General features: G+C 51.3%; 1 protein-coding gene across 7 annotated transcripts in view; it reads right to left on the bottom strand.

The window, feature by feature from the left end:
* The window catches only part of CTIF (cap binding complex dependent translation initiation factor), a 333464-nt gene that overhangs the window by 179778 nt on the left and 136042 nt on the right, over positions 1 to 17644 (bottom strand). For all 7 annotated transcript variants that reach the window (XM_009192699.3, XM_021930113.2, XM_017951713.2 and 4 more), the window contains one exon: positions 17338 to 17413. In XM_009192699.3, the coding sequence (XP_009190963.2) occupies positions 17338 to 17413 (76 nt within the window). The remainder of the gene's footprint in view (positions 1 to 17337; positions 17414 to 17644) is intronic.

Here is a 17644-nt window from a genome sequence, read left to right as displayed (position 1 = left end):
AGCAGCCAAGGACCCACCATTTACCCTCCCTGGATCCCGGCCAGGCTGGCAGACCTCTGGGATCCAAAAGAGACACACTCCAGGAAACCCACAGAGAAAAGCAACCCCAAAGTCCCCAGGAGTAACAAAAACACTCCTTGAGGTTTTCACTCTGGAGAGAGAGCAGGGCCTAGACCGCTAGAGGCAGAGCTTCCTCCTGAACCCTTTGGGGGTGGGGTGCCAAAAGAAACAAAGAGGTCTTTGGAGAACACAAGACTACATCTAATGCTTCAATAATCAGAGCTCTTTCCTCCAGGAGCACCCCAAAAGTGGGCAAGGCGGGTGAAGGCTTGGATCCAGAAGGAGGGCAAGGCCAGCACTCCTATTTCACAGGAGGAGGGTGAGGCTTGGGGGCCGGAAATGATGGCCTGTCCCTTGTGCCCCCTGCTCAAAGTGAGACCACTGATGCTCGGAGGGACAGCGGTCTCACGGCAAGCAGGGGTCCAAGGGACAGGCCACCATTTCCTGTGGGATTCCTGGAGTCCAGAATTGTTTTCTGGACACAACCACAGTATGTAGCCTTTCCAGGGTGTGTTTAGCTAGGCCTGCTACTCCCTTGTTGTTCTTACTTATGGTCGATGTAACATCAACATCGGATTATTCCCTTTGTAGACAGAAGTTTCTGTTTGTTGCTTTATTCCCAGGGAGGCTTCCTCCTGCCACCCAGTGTGTGCTTCGGTGCCAGCGCCCACCGCTGCAGAGGCTCTGCACGCAGGGAACAAACTCTTCTCCCTGTCGGCCTTTGCCCAGCACGCTGTGGATGGTTCATCTGCCACACACACAAAGCAGTGCGCTGGAAGGAAAGATCTGGAATGCTGAGCCCAGGGCTTCACCCCATCTGGGCGGGTTGCGCCCACATCTCCACCCCAGGTGTTCGCTTTGACAACCTGGAAACACGCAGCGTCACTGAGGACTGCTGAGGTTTCTAACTTTGGTGCAAAGGGAGTGAGCCTTCCAGAAACCCTAATCCCCACTGGCTCACCCAGGGCTGTCAGGACCCAGGGGTCCTCTGAGGCATGACCAGTGACAGGAGCAGGCGCTGGAGTCTGGGGGACCATGCTGTCCTTGAATCACCCAACCCGTTGCAAATCCATGTCCTGGGTTGTCAAACAGGGCACAATTCTTTGTCCTTCATTTGAGCAAAATAATGGTAAAAAACAACCAAACAAAAATCTCAGCAGCAGATAGAAGGGGATAGGGGAAGGTGACATCAATGACTCCCTGAACTATCCGGAAGTAGTGACAAGCCAGTGACCTGCAAGTAGGTCCTACGGCAGTGGTTCTCAAATTGTTGCACGCATCAATATCATGGAGGGCTTACTAAAATGCAGGCCACTGGGCCCCTCTCCCAGAGTTTCTGGTTCACTGGGGTGAAGAAGGAACTCAATACTTTGCAGTTCTAGCAAGTTCCCAGGTGATACTACTGCTGCTGATCAGGGGCCACACTTTGAGAACCCGTGCAAAGAGCTGCAGAGGTGAGTAAGACACGCTTTCGGCTCCTGGGATCATATGTGTTTCAGAGACGCGTGCATGTGTGGGAGAGGCATGCATGTGTACCAGTGATGTGGAGTGGCAGCTGTGCTCTAGGAATATATTAAGTGCTGGAGGAGCCAGGTGAATCAATAAACTGTAAGGCATGGGAAAAGTCCCTTATCAGGGAGGGCTTCACAGAGGAGGTGACCTCTAAGCAGAATCTTTGAAGAACAGGTGTGGGGCCGGGCATGGTGGCTCACACCTGTAATCCCAGTACTTTGGGAGGCCAAGGCAGGTTAGGAGGTCAGGAGTTCGAGACCAGCCTGGCCAACATGGTGAACCCTCATCTCTACTAAAGACAAAAATTAGCCTGGTGTGGTGGCATGTGCCTGTAATCCTAGCTACTTGGGAAGCTGAGGTAGGAGAATCGCTTGAACCTGGGAGGCGGAGGTTGCAGTGAGCCGAGATTATGCCATTGTACTCCAGCCTGGGTGACAAGAGCGGAACACCATCACAAACAAACAAACAAAACAGGTGTGGGGCAGGCAGGCAGGTGGATGAGGTGGGAAGGATACTGAAGGCAACCGGTGCTGCTGGATCAGGGGCTTGGCAATCAGTCACTAAGGTGAGACAACAGACAGACTTGGAGTCACAGGAGAGAAGCCAGGGGGGCCAGCAGGCCCTGGGCTAAAGGAAAGTCCAGGGTTTTCCATAAGCCCTGAGAATCAGTGAAGGCTTTTTAAGCGGGGCAATGAGAAGTTTGGTAACTCTTTTGCCTTTCTGGGTCTCTCAGTTTCCTTGTCTGTGTAATGGGGTTTTTGGTGGAAGTTCTGGGTCTTTTCCAGGCCTGGCATGCTATGAGTCAACGGGGAAAGGAGGGAAAGAGTGGTAGCATCCTGGAGGCAGCTCCTTGCAAAGGACAGGGACCCAATGGCCACTCGCACACTTGGTCTGTTCGGCCATGAGCTGGATCAGGATCTCCAGATCCCTGGCCCAGACTGGGAAGTGTAGGCAAGCAACTGGCGGTGTCACACACACTGTGAATCTCTCCTGGGCCTGACCCGCCAGCCCCCCTGGCTATGCAGAGCAGAGGGGCCTGGGACTGTGCAGCAGCTCACAATGGAAGGAAGAGGGTGTAGGAGGGAGGTCCCTGGGCTGACCCTGGTATTGTTCTTGGGCCAGAAGAAAGCTTCCTCCTGCCTGGCTGCTGCAATGCTGGAAAAACGCCATCCAGCCAGTGAGAGTCAGTGTGTCCTGGGGGGGCCGCCTGCCGCTGGGCCAGCCTGGGAGCCCAGGCCCATTCACAAATGCCTGCCGGAGAGCACGTAGCCCTGTCCGTCCCCGCCCCTCCGCCACCACTGCTCCCTGTGACAGAAGCTGGGGTAAACTAAAATAACCGGGCTTCTCCGCCCCTAAACTCACCGCTGCCAGGAAGGAGAATGAGACCAGAAATGGCACATTGGCTAATAAAGGAATAATGGATGCTTCACACCCTTGGCGACACCTTCCTCTTCCCCCTAGCCCCGGCGGCTCCTTCCACAAAGGACAGAGGAGGGAAGATGCTGGACCGTCAAGCAATCTCAATCAACCAGGCCTGGCCCAAGTCATCAAGGGCATCACCAAATTGGCTCAGGGAGTGGGAGGATTAAACTAGCCCCTGGAAGCTGCTGAAGGACAGGGACGGCAAGGCTGCAGGCCGTGTGGCCCCATTCATCAAAGTGGGTGGATGTGTGCAGGGTGGGCCTGCCTCTGGGCATCCGTTTACAGGACCACTCAGGCCAGCCCGGGGTCTGCTCACTGTGTACTGGGCACCCCTGCTGGCCTCTTCTCAACCCTGAGCTCATTCCTCCAGCAGGGCTGGGCCAGCAGCTCTTTGTCTGTGTGATGGCCTTGGCCCAGCTGAGACCTTGAAGGAGGCTGTCCTCAATCTGGCCTTACTTGAGCCTACTGTCCTGGCTCCCTGTCCTTTGCTGGCCTCAAGGCCCTACTCCCTGAATGATTAAGCCCTCTGGTGCTCAGCAAGGGATTGTGGGTATGGTCTGGCCCAAAGTAGGGCATGGACAGATGACCTCTCCACTGGGGACGAGTCCTACTTTTAAAGGGCTCTAGCCTTTGTCCCTAACAAATAACAAAACTTCTTCCCTGGCCCCCGGAGGGAGATCCTGGGAACCCCCTCTTGGTCTCCAGGAGGAGGGCATAGGCTCAGTCAGGCCCTGTCCCTCGGCTTCTGAATCCTCCTTCCATCCTGCATTTCCTTGCTGGAGAGCATTCGGCTGAGTCCCTATTTGGTCAGGTCCCAAGGCCTCCAAGGCCACCCCCAAATGCTCTCCCTACTTACAGTCTCCCCTCTTGAGGACTCCTGGACTCCCTGACTCTCAACAGCCTCCTTTTCTCCTGACCGTACTTCTCTTTCTCCCCATAGGTCTCCCTCCCCTCCCGGGCCACCTCCCAAGGCCCAGTTCCAGGTCTACCTCCTCCAGGAGGCACGAATGCAAGGAGAGGCATAAAAAAGGGGAAAACCTCAAAACTGGCCTAGAATCAAGACCCTCAAAACACCAAGAAACCTCTGTGGGCTGATGTGGTCTGATTTATCCAGAAGAGTTTCATGCAGGAGGTGAGACTGGAACAGGGCCATGAAAGAGGGGGATGATTTGAGCAAGAAAGGGGGAAGGACATAAGAGGAAAGAGAAATGGGTGAGCAGAAGACTCCCCCAACAGTCTTTTCTGTCTAAGGTCAAGGGCAGGAAGACAGTCACCCTTTAGGTCTCACGCAGTCTCAGGAGGAGCTGGGGAAAGCCAACAGAGTCCCTGCCCTCCATCTTCCACCCCCCAAGGAACCCACAGAAGGAAGCTGTTGGACCATCTCCAAGCACAGTTCTTATCTGCCAAGCTTGCCAGTTCTCTGCCTGCTTCCAGATGTGACTACCACTTCCTGAGGCCACGTCTCATGCAGAGTGCAGGAGACTCTCAAGCAAAAACATCTGCAGAGCGTTCTTCCAGTTCAAAAATCCCTGTCATTATACGAACTGGTTTATTATATTTTGACTCTTAGCACAGCTTTGCCACATAAGTTGAACAGGTATACGACCCCCAACTTTACAGCGGAAGAAACGAAAGCTGGAAGAGAATTGTTTTGGGTGAATTACACAATGTTCTGTGTGCGAAGCAGAAGGGCTCTTGGATGACTAGTAAGTGAGCTTTAGGATTTCTGCCACCTGTTTTAACTCTCAGCGGTTTCTTTCTTTTTTTTTTTTTTTCCTGTTTATATTCTAGATCAGTGTTTAGCAAACTTTTTCTGTAAAAAGCCAGATAGTATATATTTTAGGCTTTGCTGGCGATAGGGTCCATGCGGCAAGCAGCTGCAGCACAAATGTAGCCACAGAGGGGAACCCGATGAATGAGTGTGGCTGCGTTCTGATAAAACTTTATTTGCAAAAACAGGCTGGAGAGCTGGACTTGGTCGTGGACCAGTTTGCCAATCCCTAAAATCCTAGCCGTGGCCTGGATCATTGAAGTGGTCCTATAGGGTAGGCAGACTTGCCCAGGCCCCTTGAAGCCTGCCCCACCCAGCCCCGAAAGTACTCGCTGCCCACAGTCCCAGCTCCCTGCCTTCCGCCCCGCATGGAGTGAGCAGCAGGAGGCTGGTGTGGAAACTCCGTCTAGACACAGCCAGTGGCCTCTTCCCGAGGAACTTTCCCAGTGGTCACCAACAAAAGTCTTCACCTCCAGAATAATCAGTTCTTTTTAAAAAACAGACTCACAAGTAACAAAAAATAAAAATAGGCTCGCCTCACAGAGCATGCTGCCCCTTCCCAGTGGACCTGCTACCTGGAGGCCTCAGACAGGACGCCACAGATTGGAGAACTTCTGGCCCCATTTATTGTATGGGCGCCTATTTTTGTCCTGAGGGAGGAAGCACTTGGGGGTGGGGAGGTGGCTGGGGAGGGAAAGGGGCTCTCGTTTGTAAGCCCCTCTCCTTGATGGCTGCTATAGCGTCTTGGGCCAGCAGGGATTGGGGAGGCCACCACAAACCTGTCTGATTTAAAAAGAAGAAAAAAATATTTCTTTCTCTTTCAAAGCTGTCAGTAGAGGCTTTTCTCTTTTTTTCTTTCCATTTTTATTGCCTTCAGCAGTAGAGAGAAAAACAGAGATATCCACTTTCTTGTTCTTGCTTATTAAGGAAATGACATTCACCCCTAACTTGCCGTACGTGACTACCGTCTCCTGGAATCAGAAAATGTTTTTCCAGCACCTTTTCCTCCTCATCGTCCCTCCTTAGAAAGAGGTACCAGAGGAGTCAGGCTGTCTGGATTCCAATCCCTTCTCTCCCAACTGTGTGATTTGAGGCAAGGTATTTGAGCTCAGTTCTCCAATCTGTGAAATAATAATAGAATAAACATTTCCCAGGGTACTTGTGAGACTTCAGAGATGGTATACGCAGCCTGCAGCTCAGTCAGCGCTCAAGTCATGGTAGCCTCTGTGGTGGAGGCACAAGTTCTGGACTAAGGTGCTGGGTGGGGGTCCCTCTGGGGCAGGAGCAAGTCACTCAACCCATATTTAATGAGCCCCTGGATGTGCCCCAGGGGAACGTACACTCCACTGGGAGAATACAGACACAAAAGAAAGAAAGTGAACATGCGACAGGCACTGCGGGGAAGAATCGAGTGATGATTCTCGAGTGACAACGGGGATAGGGAGTGTTCACGAACCTTTACTGAGAAGATGACATCCGATCAAAGACATCGGTCTGTAAAGTGAGGTCAATAACAGTATGTGCTCCATGGGACAACGTGAGGGTAAGATTAGAAAAAGCAAGGACCTCCTCAGTTCCTGGAACGTGGAAAGCACTCTGTGAATGTTCGCTAGTGTTACTGCTGGTGCGTTATGCTCCTTGTTGGATTTTCACTAAGGGGACATTCGGAGAATACCACATCCCTGCCCATGGGACAGGTACCAGCCCCTGTACTTAAACTCAGTCCATCATGGCTATAAGACAATGCCTGGGACACAGAGAGATGCCTGATCCGTACGGGAGGCCTGAGTGAATAAGGTCAGACCTCACCTCCGTGGGACCACGGGGTGACATGGAGCAACACTTGTTGCGGTGCACAGGGCCTGGGGAGGCGAGGTGGGGCATGGTTTTCAGGACTCTGTTCCTGGGTGTCTTGTGGCACTTTAATAATCCTCATGCCTGTGAGTTAGCATGTCCTAGAAGTTTCCAGAAGACTTGGCAACAGCTAACACAGCCATAGGGAACAATAAAGTCACTCCTTCCCATCTGGAGGGCTGGGAACCTGGCTACAGCAGCGGCTTCAACCCCAGCGTGGGGCAGCCCCAGCCACGGCCCCAGCCTCCAGCCCAAGACCCCCGTTACCAAACAGCAGCAGCGCCACCTGCTGGGGAAGCCAGGCCATTCCTTATCAGCCACCATTTTCACTCCTCCAGGAGTGAGGGACACCTGGGTGTCATTTCATGGGGCCGTGATTTTCATTTTGAAAGCTCATTTGTCCCTCGAATTCTTTAGAGAGCTGCGGGGGAGGGGGGGATTTCTCTGTTATCATCTGGGTCCAAACAGAGGAACAAGGTATTAATCCTTTTGACCCCAACTCTCACTGTCCCTTCCTTTAGCCGTCTTCCGTGTGAAGGCTGGACTTGGACACAGGCTCAGGAGGCCAGAAAGCCACTTTCCTTCCCCTGGGTCTTCTGGGGACCCTCAGTGGGGACTGCTTTGAGCAAATCCCTAAGGCCAGAAATCCCACTTGACCAGGTGGCGTCCACTGTTCAGTGTGGGCACTAAGCCCCCTTCCCAGCAAAGGGCTCCCGAGTCACATGCTCTGGAGAGGCCAGCAATGTGGGGGCAGGGGAGCCGGCTCTGCTAGGTCGGAGCCATCTAATGACTAACAGCCAACAGACACAGGATTTGGTTTCGAAATTTCCTAACAGAAAGGCAAAAAGAGAAGTCAGTGGGCTATGTAGTTCCTATTGTCAGACCAAAGACGCAGACATAATGTTTGTCTGGGAGAATTCAAGAATAATGACCAAAATATGTCCTGATAGAAAGCCCTGGGCAGGACACTGGTTAATTCAACAGTGTCTTTCAATGGGGTATTGTATATGACACAAAAGCACCAGGCCAGTGTGTGGGATAAGGAGGTGGCATTTCCGCAATGCCAAGGGCCCTGTGCCCAGGAACCTGAGGAAATCTAATGCTCACCTACAGGCCATCTAGGGCGCAGGGGCAACATGCCCGTTAGACTGTCTTTCTCATGCTGGTCGCGCCGAGTTCACACACATGGAGAAATTGCTCCCCAAGTCACACTTCAGGGTAAAGGGGTCCTGGGGGAGGAGGTGCCAGGGGGTGGTCTCAGACCAGACATGAGGTGAAGGATATGCAATTCGGATTTCACCCTTCACCCCTTGCCTTCACACGGAACTTGGTCAAGTTAACTTGGAACTTAATCAAGTTAACTCAGAACTTAGTCAAGTTAATTCAGAACTTAGTAAATTAACTTGGCTTAGTCTGTGGATTACAGATTATGCAGCTCCATCTCCCCACCTAGCCAGCCCCCATCCTTCCAAGGGCGGAAGCCAACACTTTGTAACTCCCCCAGCCCCACCCCAGTGGGTGTCCCCCTGCAGCCCCATGCCGCTGCTCTCTTGGAAGCAGTGTGTTCCCAGGGGTCCAAGGGGAGGGCGGGCCCTCTGGAGGAATGTCATGCCTTGGCCAAGCAGGGGACAGGTGGCCCAACAGGAGCTTCCCTACACCTTAGTGTGGCTACCTCTTGCACCTCCCCATCTTCTCCCTTGCTGCAGGGAGGAAGGGCCTGGGCATTGAGTGGGGTCATTTTCAGGACAGTGTGCATGTGCTGACCAGGGGGCATGGTCGGTGAAGACGCCTTTGGCTGCTGGTGCTGGGACCAGGGGACTTCCCACAGCAAGCGCCAGGCTGGAGCCTGCAGAGCGGTGCACTGGTGCCCTCTAGTGGGAGCACACTGCCATACAGCCACCTATCCTGGCGAGGCCTCAACTCCAGCAGTCCGCAACACTGGGGCCACACTCAGAGCAGGACTGTTAATGATGGGCCTGGGCTGTCCACATCACTGCCAGAGTGGTAGCCTGGTCAATACCTCTACTCCTGTGATAGAGATGCCAAAAATGCCACCAGGACACCAGACTTGTGGATGGCATTTGGGGTTCCCCTAGAACCACAGTCTGAGTCCAAGTGTGTGTCTCAGTGTCTGCCCTGCCCTATGGCTTCAACACTCAGAACCATGATTGAACCCTGAATCCATGGCCCTGTACTCAGAGCCTGCTGCTGTTCCCCACCTCCCGCCTCCCCCGCCACCACCTCCCCACCCCCCCATCATTGGAGAGCAATGCCAGTCTCAACTCGCCTGAGGCTGCCATGGTGTGGAATGTCATGCCTTGGGGTGGATGGCATAAAACCTGGCTATTGGCTAGGTCCTACCAGTGTACCTGCTCCTCTCCCTCCAGCCACCAGTGTGGGAAGGAAGACCTTGGAGCCAGTTAACACCACCAACAGACCCTTACTTAACTAGCTCACTAAATGCCTTTTCAGAGTGTAGAACTATTCCTGACAGCAGGAGTTCACAGAGGTACAGGGTGAGCCCTGGACACAGACACCTACTGTCTACCCTGTTGCCCCACATCCTTGGTGGGGCTCCAAGGGCCTGAGTCCAGCAGTCCCAGAGATGAAGTTCCCTGAGGTCAGCACTGCGGTGAGACTCACCCCTGGATTCATTGCCAGCTGTGGAAACATGGCCAGATGGGGTCACCAGGAATAGGGGCCTTGGCTTTGGCTGGAGAGGAGCTTAGTCAGACACCTAGGTGTCAACATCTGACCCCCCGTGGAGGCATCACCTGCTAAGACCACTCACTGTGGCATGCGCTCCCTGTGTGACCCACTGAGAGATAAGCTAGGGCTCCCAGGAGATCAACAGCATTCAGTGTGGGGGCCAGTGGGGCCCTCTGCTTTGTACTCAGCCACACATTCACGCCCCAGACTGGAGGAGCTGCAGCAGCACAGGGGAGGAAGGTGGGGTGTGCTGGGAGAGGACCCAGACTTCGCCCTACAGGGACTGTCACCTGGGCAAGGCACCAGCACCTGCTCAGGCATTTACGGCTTTGAATGCAGTGTGGTAATCTGTGCATGTCTTATTTCCTCTACTAGGCTGTACCTCTCTTGGGGAACTGTATCTTATGCAATCAATTCTCTCTCTCTAAAAGGCTAGGGCAGAGCACTTGTCCATGAAGATGAGTTACGTGAGCAAGTGAAGGAAAGAGGAAGATTTGGCAGAGTCGCTAGCAGCTCACAGAACAGCCGTGTGCTCCCTTTCTTCCCGCCCCCCTGCAGGAGTGTCAGCCCTTGCAGTTCGGGCGGGGGCATGTGACTAGTTCTGTCCAATGGGCTCTGAGTGGAGCTGATATTTCTGGGCCAACGCATTTAAGACCTAGAGCAGGGATGTCCAATCTTTTGGCTTCCCTGGGCCACACCGAAAGAATTGTCTTGGGCCACACATAAAATACACTAATGATAGCTGATGAGCTAAAACAAAAAATTGTAAAATACCTCATAATGTTTTAAGAAAGTTTACAAATTTGTTTTGGGCCATATGTTGGCCAAGCTTGACCTAGAACATGACCCTCCAGCTCTCTTTGCCCCTGCCAGGGCTGCCTGGATACCATGGATTAAGATGGCAGGGCCACAGAACGCAATCCACCTGGACCCTGGGGTCCCCAGGGAGCTGCCCTGGAGGCCAGCTTGGCCCTCCGCAGAATTTCAGAAAATTAGAATAAAATTCTGTGTGTGATGCCACTGAGATGTGGGGGTTTGTTTCGTATTATACCATGGCCTATAGTGTCCTAATACAGGAGACAATGGAAAAATCCTATTTTCTGTAAAATATATATATATATATATAAAAAAAAAAAAATGTGTCTCAGCAATCACACCAAGAAGAGCAAAACCAGGTTCATGCTGAATTTCTGCTGGGAAGCGGTGGGAGAAACAGAGGCAGAGGGATGACTGAATGTCAAGACAGACACAAACCCTGCCTTTCTTGTACACTCTAGACATCACAACAGCGCATCTAGAAAGGAGGTTATTCAGCAGCATTCACTCTAGAGCACCTGGTGCTGGGGTTAGGAGGCTGAAGGAAACGGCCCAGCCCTCAGGCAGCCCAGAGTCCAGGAAGGGAGTCTGGCAGTTACATAAGCAGGTGTGATGTGATGGGAGCCACGCCACAGGGATGGGGGCAGGGGCTCTGGGGAAATGGCAGATGGATGCTGGACTCTGTCCTATGCATCTGAGAGGGTATCAGGGGAGGTGTCCTGAGTCAGGAAAAGGACAGGCAGAGAATGGATGAGTGTGATTTTAGGCAGAGGGAACCTCCGGCCCATGAGAAAGCAAGGAGAGACGGAAGAACAGAACAGATCAGGAGAGGGACTGACAGGGCCACAGGATGGCAGGGGGAGCCCAGGACAGAGGCCGGGCAAGGGTGCTGAGAACATCACAAAGCCTCCTGCCTGCTAAAGAGTCTGAACAGGGACAGAAGGGGCCGGAGACGGGGGTCTGGGCCTCTGTGGGTTGAGAAGATGCTGGGTACACAGCTGGTAGGATCTTTATGCCCCTTCTTCTCGGGTGCAGAAGTGGAGGGCAGGTAGGCAATGGGCTTTAGGCCAACCTCCCTTTGTCACCCTCTTTCCTTCTTGCCTCCGGGTGGGGAGGGGAGGTCAACCCTGATTTTTGTCTAAGAAAGTCTCTAGGAAGCCCGCCTATCTCTGTACAGGCTCAAGACTCTCATAGGAGGGCTGGAGGTCCCCAGGCTAGAGGTCGGCTTTCCCTCCCATGTGGGGCCTTCAGCTGGATGCACAATATCTCCGAGGTGAATGTGGAAGTAGGAGGATGTTTTTGGTGGTCACTATGCCTGCCCCTCTCCAGTGACTGCCATTCAGTGGTAGAGGCCAGGAGTCCTAAATATCCCACATTGCATTGGACACATCCATACTATTAGGTGTTGCCCCCACCACATATGCTAATAGCTAGGCCAGCTGACCCTCAGGACCCAAGGCCAGACGAGTGAACCAGCCAGCCCTATTTATGAGGGGCTTTGAAGAACACTAGGAACAGAAAAGTCATCCCATTGTGCTCTCATGGGACCACAAATTCCTCAAACACCAGAGGTCTGTGTTTGGTGATCAAGAAGCCGTCTACCTTGTCCTAAGGGTACCCATGTGAACTGCAGATACCCCAAGGAATGGTCAAGCCAGGAGCATTATCAGCCAGGACTTTTATGTTTTCAACTCTTGCTGATAATTGGAATTTCCTACAATGCTTTAAAAATGCAGATTCTAGCCGGACACAGTGGCTCATGCCTGTAATCCCAACACTTTGGGAGGCCGAGGTGGGCAGATCACTTGAGGTCAGGAGTTCAAGACTAGCCTGGCCAAGATGTTGAAACCCCATCTCTACTAAAAATACAAAAATTAGCTGGGCGTGGTGGTGGGCACCTGTGGCCCAGCTACTTGGGAGGCCGAAGCATGAGAATCGCTTGTACCTGGGAGGTGGAGGTTGCAATGATCCAAGATGTGCCACTGTACTCCAGCCTGGGTGCCGGAGAGAGACGCTGTCTCAAAAAAAAAAAAAAAAAAAAAGAAAAGAAAGAAAGAAAAAAAGAAAAGAAAGAAATGCAGATTCTTGGGTGTGATTCCATGAGTGTGGTCTCCAGACTCCAGGAGCCCCCCATGATTCCTGCCTTCAGGGATTCACACCTCTGTGTAGGCCCTTCCCATATTGTACCAGGGTTGGTCTGTGCAAATGAAATTCAGTAAATGGCAGCGTGAAGCTCTATCACTTCTGAGATGAGGCTATAAACGAGTGTGACTTCTGCGATGGAATCTTCTCTCTCTCTCTCTCTCTCCCCATCACCACTTGCTTTGGGGAAAGCCAGCTGCCATATTCTGAGGGCACTCAAGCAGCTTATACAGAAGATCTGGTGTCAAGGAAGCTAGGGAGGAACCCAGGCCTCCTGTCCCCAGCCAGGGAGGAACTGAGGCCTCCTGCCCTCAGACACAGGAGGGGGTCTTCCAGCCCAGGTGTGCCTTCTGATGGTGGCATCCCTGGTCATCAGCTTGACTGCAAACTCATGAGAGACCTTGAGCCTGATCCACCAGCTAAGCTGCTCCCAGAAAGTGTGTATAACTGTTTGTTGTTTTAAGCTGTGAAGTTTTGTACAATTTGTTACACAACAGTAAATGAGGAATACAGTGGGCAGACAGTGTAGATTTCAGTGCTTCCCCAGCAGTTCCGATGTGGAGCTGAGCTCCAGCACCGTGGCCAGCAGATTCATCTGCTGATAGTTTACTGAGGGCAAAGCACGTCCAAAGTGTGTGTCATGGAAACGTGTGGTGTGTGTATGTGTGCTGTGTGTATATGGGTGTATATGTGTGTGACGTATGTGTGTGCATATGTGTGGCATATGTATGTGTGCATAGGATGTGAGGGGATGTGTGTGAAGTGTATATGTCTGTGCATGTACATGTGTGGTGTGTGGTATGTGCAGTGTGTATGTGTACATGTGTGGTATGTAATGTGGATGTTTGATGTGTGTGGTATGTGTATGTGTGTACGTGTGTGATAGATGATGTGTAATGAGTGTGTGTGTGCACACGAATATCAAAGCCCTTCTGCTCCAGCCTGACGGTGGAGACGGTGGCTGAAGGCCTCCACTACCAGCCACCCCAAAGAGCTTAGCATAACATGTGGGCCCTGGAGAGCCCAGAATTCTCACTGATTTACCACTCCTTGAAAAAAAACAACAAAAAAGATAACTCTAGAATGTGAAACCTCAGAGGGACCTTAGTCTGATGATGTTCAAAATTTGTTTAGCAGTAGAATTGTTTCTCCACATGAAACCATGTTAGTATCCTGATTTAGAGGCACCGGCCAAACAGTTCTAGGTGGGCCCAAGTGGGGGCCCCTGGAGCTTGCTGCTTCCACCTCCCCACTTCCCCCAGCAGCACCCAGGGGCACCCCAGGAGAACCTTGAGGGCTTCACAGATTGCAGACCTCTGACCTAATACAACTGTGTCATTACGCTGATGAGTAAACTGAGGCCCACAGAGGTGAGATCACACGCACGGCTCTGGCAAATGTCTAGAAGTGGATTCTTCTGATCTCTAGTCCAATCTGTCTCCACTGCCTGGAAGGCCGCACAGGAGAAGAATCAACCAGGGCCTTGGTAACCCATGAACCACGGTTCATCATCCGAGCTTCTGACCAGCAGAAATGCCCTCTTCACCAAGAAACACCTCACCTGGGGGGTAGGGGCAGGAAATCACCCCCTCCTTCCTCTTCTTAACAGAGCAGGCCCCCCATAGCCTGGTCCACCCTCAGAAGATGGGGCTTGACTGGCAGTGTGGAGTCCTGGGAAAAACTACAGCAGAGGCCAGCACAGCACCCACTGTGCACTGGGCGCCACCCTCAGCCCTCGAGTGAATGAATGTGCTTGATCTTTCCAGCCCCCTATAAAGTAGATATGGTTATTTCCTTCATCTTACAGAGGAGGAAACTGAGGCAGAGTGAGAATAAGTAACTAGCCCAAGACTCCTGGGCTAGTCAGTGGCAGGACTGGGATTCCATGGGGTCCATGCGTGGGTCCAGACACCAAGCCCTTGACCGCCAACCTCCCACCCAGCCAGTAGCCCAGCTCTCCTTTCTCTTCTGAGCAGGAACCAAAGGTCCTCCATTTTGTACCCTAGAGGAATGAGGAAACAGTCACCAAGCAACACTAAATGTCAGGTCTGCTACTTTTCCAGCCATGACTCCCAAGCTTCTGGCTCAAAGGGCACCAAGTGGTCAACACCCTACCTAATGCAGGGGGCATCTGGTTTCTCACCTAGATCGGGGTCTCTCAAATGTACTTCTTCTATCAATGATGGTCTTGGCATTTAGAAATGGAGTGATAAAGTGGTCACTTCCTAGTGCCTTACCCTTTTTTTCTCTTGCGCCAAGGCTGGCTTTCCATTAGCAGTGATAATTTAATACAGATCCAGTCCAGAGGGTGTTTCACGAGCTGATACACTGCCTGTGACTTATACATCACAGCCTTGGCCCTACTGACTGATTCTTTTTCCTGTCAAATTTATAGGAAAGTGCAAGAACTGTACAAAGAACATCCACATCCTCCTCAACTGTTAACACCTCCCCATGTTTGCCCTCTCTCTCCCTCTGTGTCTACATACTATTATCATCAATCTCTTTATAAACCATTTGAGAAGACATTGCAGACACCAGGCCCATATCCCTCAAACATCATAGTGCATATTTCTCAAAGTCAAGCACACTCGCCCACATGACCATCACACTGCCTCCAAGTCGGGAAACTGACGTCGAAGCAACACTGTCCCACCCACAGACCCAATCGCATTCCCCAACTGTACCAACAAGGTCAGGATTTCCTTCTGGTCCAGGATTTCAGCAAGGAACACACGTTGTATTTAGTCATTTGCCTCTTCAGTCTCCTACAATCTGGAAGACTTCCTCAGTCTTTCCCTGTCTTCTGTGTCCAGGCAGTTATAGAGAGTGGTCCTTACACTACTTTCCAAACAACCAGACTCAGGTTGTGCTTTCTTGGAAAGAAATGATGTTGGGTTTTCTGTATGGCACATCAGGGGGACACAGTGTCCACCCATCCCATCACTAATGATGTTCTCTTGATCACCTGTTCACGTTGGGGCCTGCCAGGTTTCTCCACAATAAAGTCATCATATTTCTCTTTGTAATGAGGTGACCTCTATGTGTGCCCCAGTTCATTTCCCAGAAAGTTTCCAGTCTGCAACACAGGGAGGGCAGTCCAGGGCCCGGTCATCTCAATGAGCTAAGACGACAGGGTTCAAAATCCATGGAGTCCAAGACAATTTGATTTGCAAGACAGAGTACTAGAGAGGAGAGACCAACATACAGAGAGAAATCCAGAAATCTTAGCCTCTCAAGTCTTTGGCTGAGTATTAATTTGTCCACATGTAAGGAAACTTTCGAGGCAAGGAATAGATAGAACAATCCACTGAGATCACACAGGGCTGAAAATAAATTGGTGTTTCTCCAGCCAGGGGGGAAACACCTTCTAATACACAGAGCATTGGATGGCAATCTTAGAAGGGTATTTATTCAGCAGTGGAGCAAAATTTGTCCTACACTAAAGTCTTCCCACCCTAACAAAGCTTAAAAGCAAGTCTTCAAAGGATCAAACTGTTTTTATGTAACTTAACTGTGATCCAGAACAAAACCCAAAATATTTAAAGGGATAAAAAAAAAATTAGCACCCAGTAATGTAAAGGTTCTAACATCTGACATTTAACATCAAATTACCAAGCATGTAAAAAAAGGTATGGCCCATAACCAAGAGACAAATCAATGAATAGAAATAGACTCAGAGATTATATGGATGAGAGAAGTAGTAGAGAAGGCCTTAAAACAGCTATTGGGAATAGGTTCTACATACTCCAGAAGAGAAAGCATGAGGAAGGGAAGATATACATATACATTTTTTAAAAAGCCCACAATGACCTTCTGGAGATAAAAACTATAATATGTGAAATGAAAAATATACTGAATGAGATTATCAGTAGATTTCACACTGTAATAAAAGATTAGTGAACTTGAAGACATGGCAATAAAAACTATCCAAAATGAAACACAGAGAGTAAAGAAAGACTTTTAAAAACCAAGCAGAGCTTTGGTGAACCATAGGAAAAGATGAAGAAGCACAGAATACATATAATTGGAACCCCAGGGTTGAGGGAAAATGGAAGGAATAGTGGCTGAAAATTTTCCAAATTTGATGAAACTATAAACCTACAGATCCAAGAAACTCAATAAATCCCAAGTGGGAGAAACATGAAGAAAACCACCACACCAAGGCACATCATAATCAAATAGTTGAGGTCTTAACTGTATGCTTGTTGTCTCTCATTGATAGGCCCAAGGCATAAACAGAGAAGAAATAAAATGGCAAAGGCACCAGGAAGAGATGAATGGATACAGGTAAAAGAGCAAGAGAAGAATCAGGAGAGAAGGGAAGGGTGGCACAGTGGAGTGTGGTGGCAGGTCATGGTCACTGGCAGTGGCAGGATCAGTCACTGTGGAGGGTCCACTGCTTTTACACCCCTGCAGCAGGCCCAGTCTCATTCCTGAGAGCAGCTAGACTCCTGCTGTTTCCACCAAATGTCCAGCACTATAAGCATCTAGAGACCTGGATTCACTGAGTGAATCCTCTTTGTCCTGGAACCTGGCCCTGATTCCAGGAAAGAGGCCCAATCAATAAAAAAAGAGCAAGTATTGCGGACACCTGGAGGCCAGCAGGGCAAGTCCACTGTTCAAAAGTCTAAAGACAGCCCCAGCCACATGAGAATCTCTTCCAGGCATGCCAGTCCCACCTGAACACACCACAGGACACTTCACCTGCAGAGAGGCTTCAGGCCAAGGGACAAAAACTTCCAAGTTCACTGAGTTGCCAGGGCATGGTCTATTTCATCTCGAGGGCACATCAGGCCTGCCACCAGGGCCTGCAGCATCACCGAGTAGGCTGTCACACACACTATCACAATGGGACACCCTGGAGAATGGCAGGTAGCCAGCCCTGCCTACCTATTACTACCATACAGGCGGTTACACCCCTTGCTGGAACAAGGGGCCAGAAGGAGTGCTTCGGTTAGGTCCTGTCCCGGAAGAGGATCAAGACTCCAGGGGTGGGATCAAGACTCCAGGGGTGGGTGGGCTGTTAGAGAACATGCCCCTCTACCTACCTGCCAGGCTGGAAGGACCTTCTCGATGTCATTCAGGTTGATGCCATCCCCATCTTCCAGCTTCCCTTTGCCACACCTGGACCAGAAAAGACAGAAAGGCATTGGAAAGATGGCTCATTCATGCCTCCTGTCCCATCCGGCCAGCAGGAGAGGAGGAACAGTCAGCAGACACCTGGTGCTGCCCACCCTCGAGCCCTGCAGAATCAGCTGTCCCACCTAGAGGAAACAGCCCTAGAGATGGCAGCCAGGGGTCGGGGTGGGGGCTCCTCCCCTAATGCAACAACCAACCCGGAGGGAGGTGGGAGAG

This window comes from Papio anubis, chromosome 19 (genome assembly GCF_008728515.1).
Source record: "Papio anubis isolate 15944 chromosome 19, Panubis1.0, whole genome shotgun sequence".
Lineage (NCBI taxonomy): Eukaryota > Metazoa > Chordata > Mammalia > Primates > Cercopithecidae > Papio > Papio anubis.
Note: the sequence above shows the minus strand (reverse complement) of the source record. Positions and strands in the feature narration are given on the sequence as shown.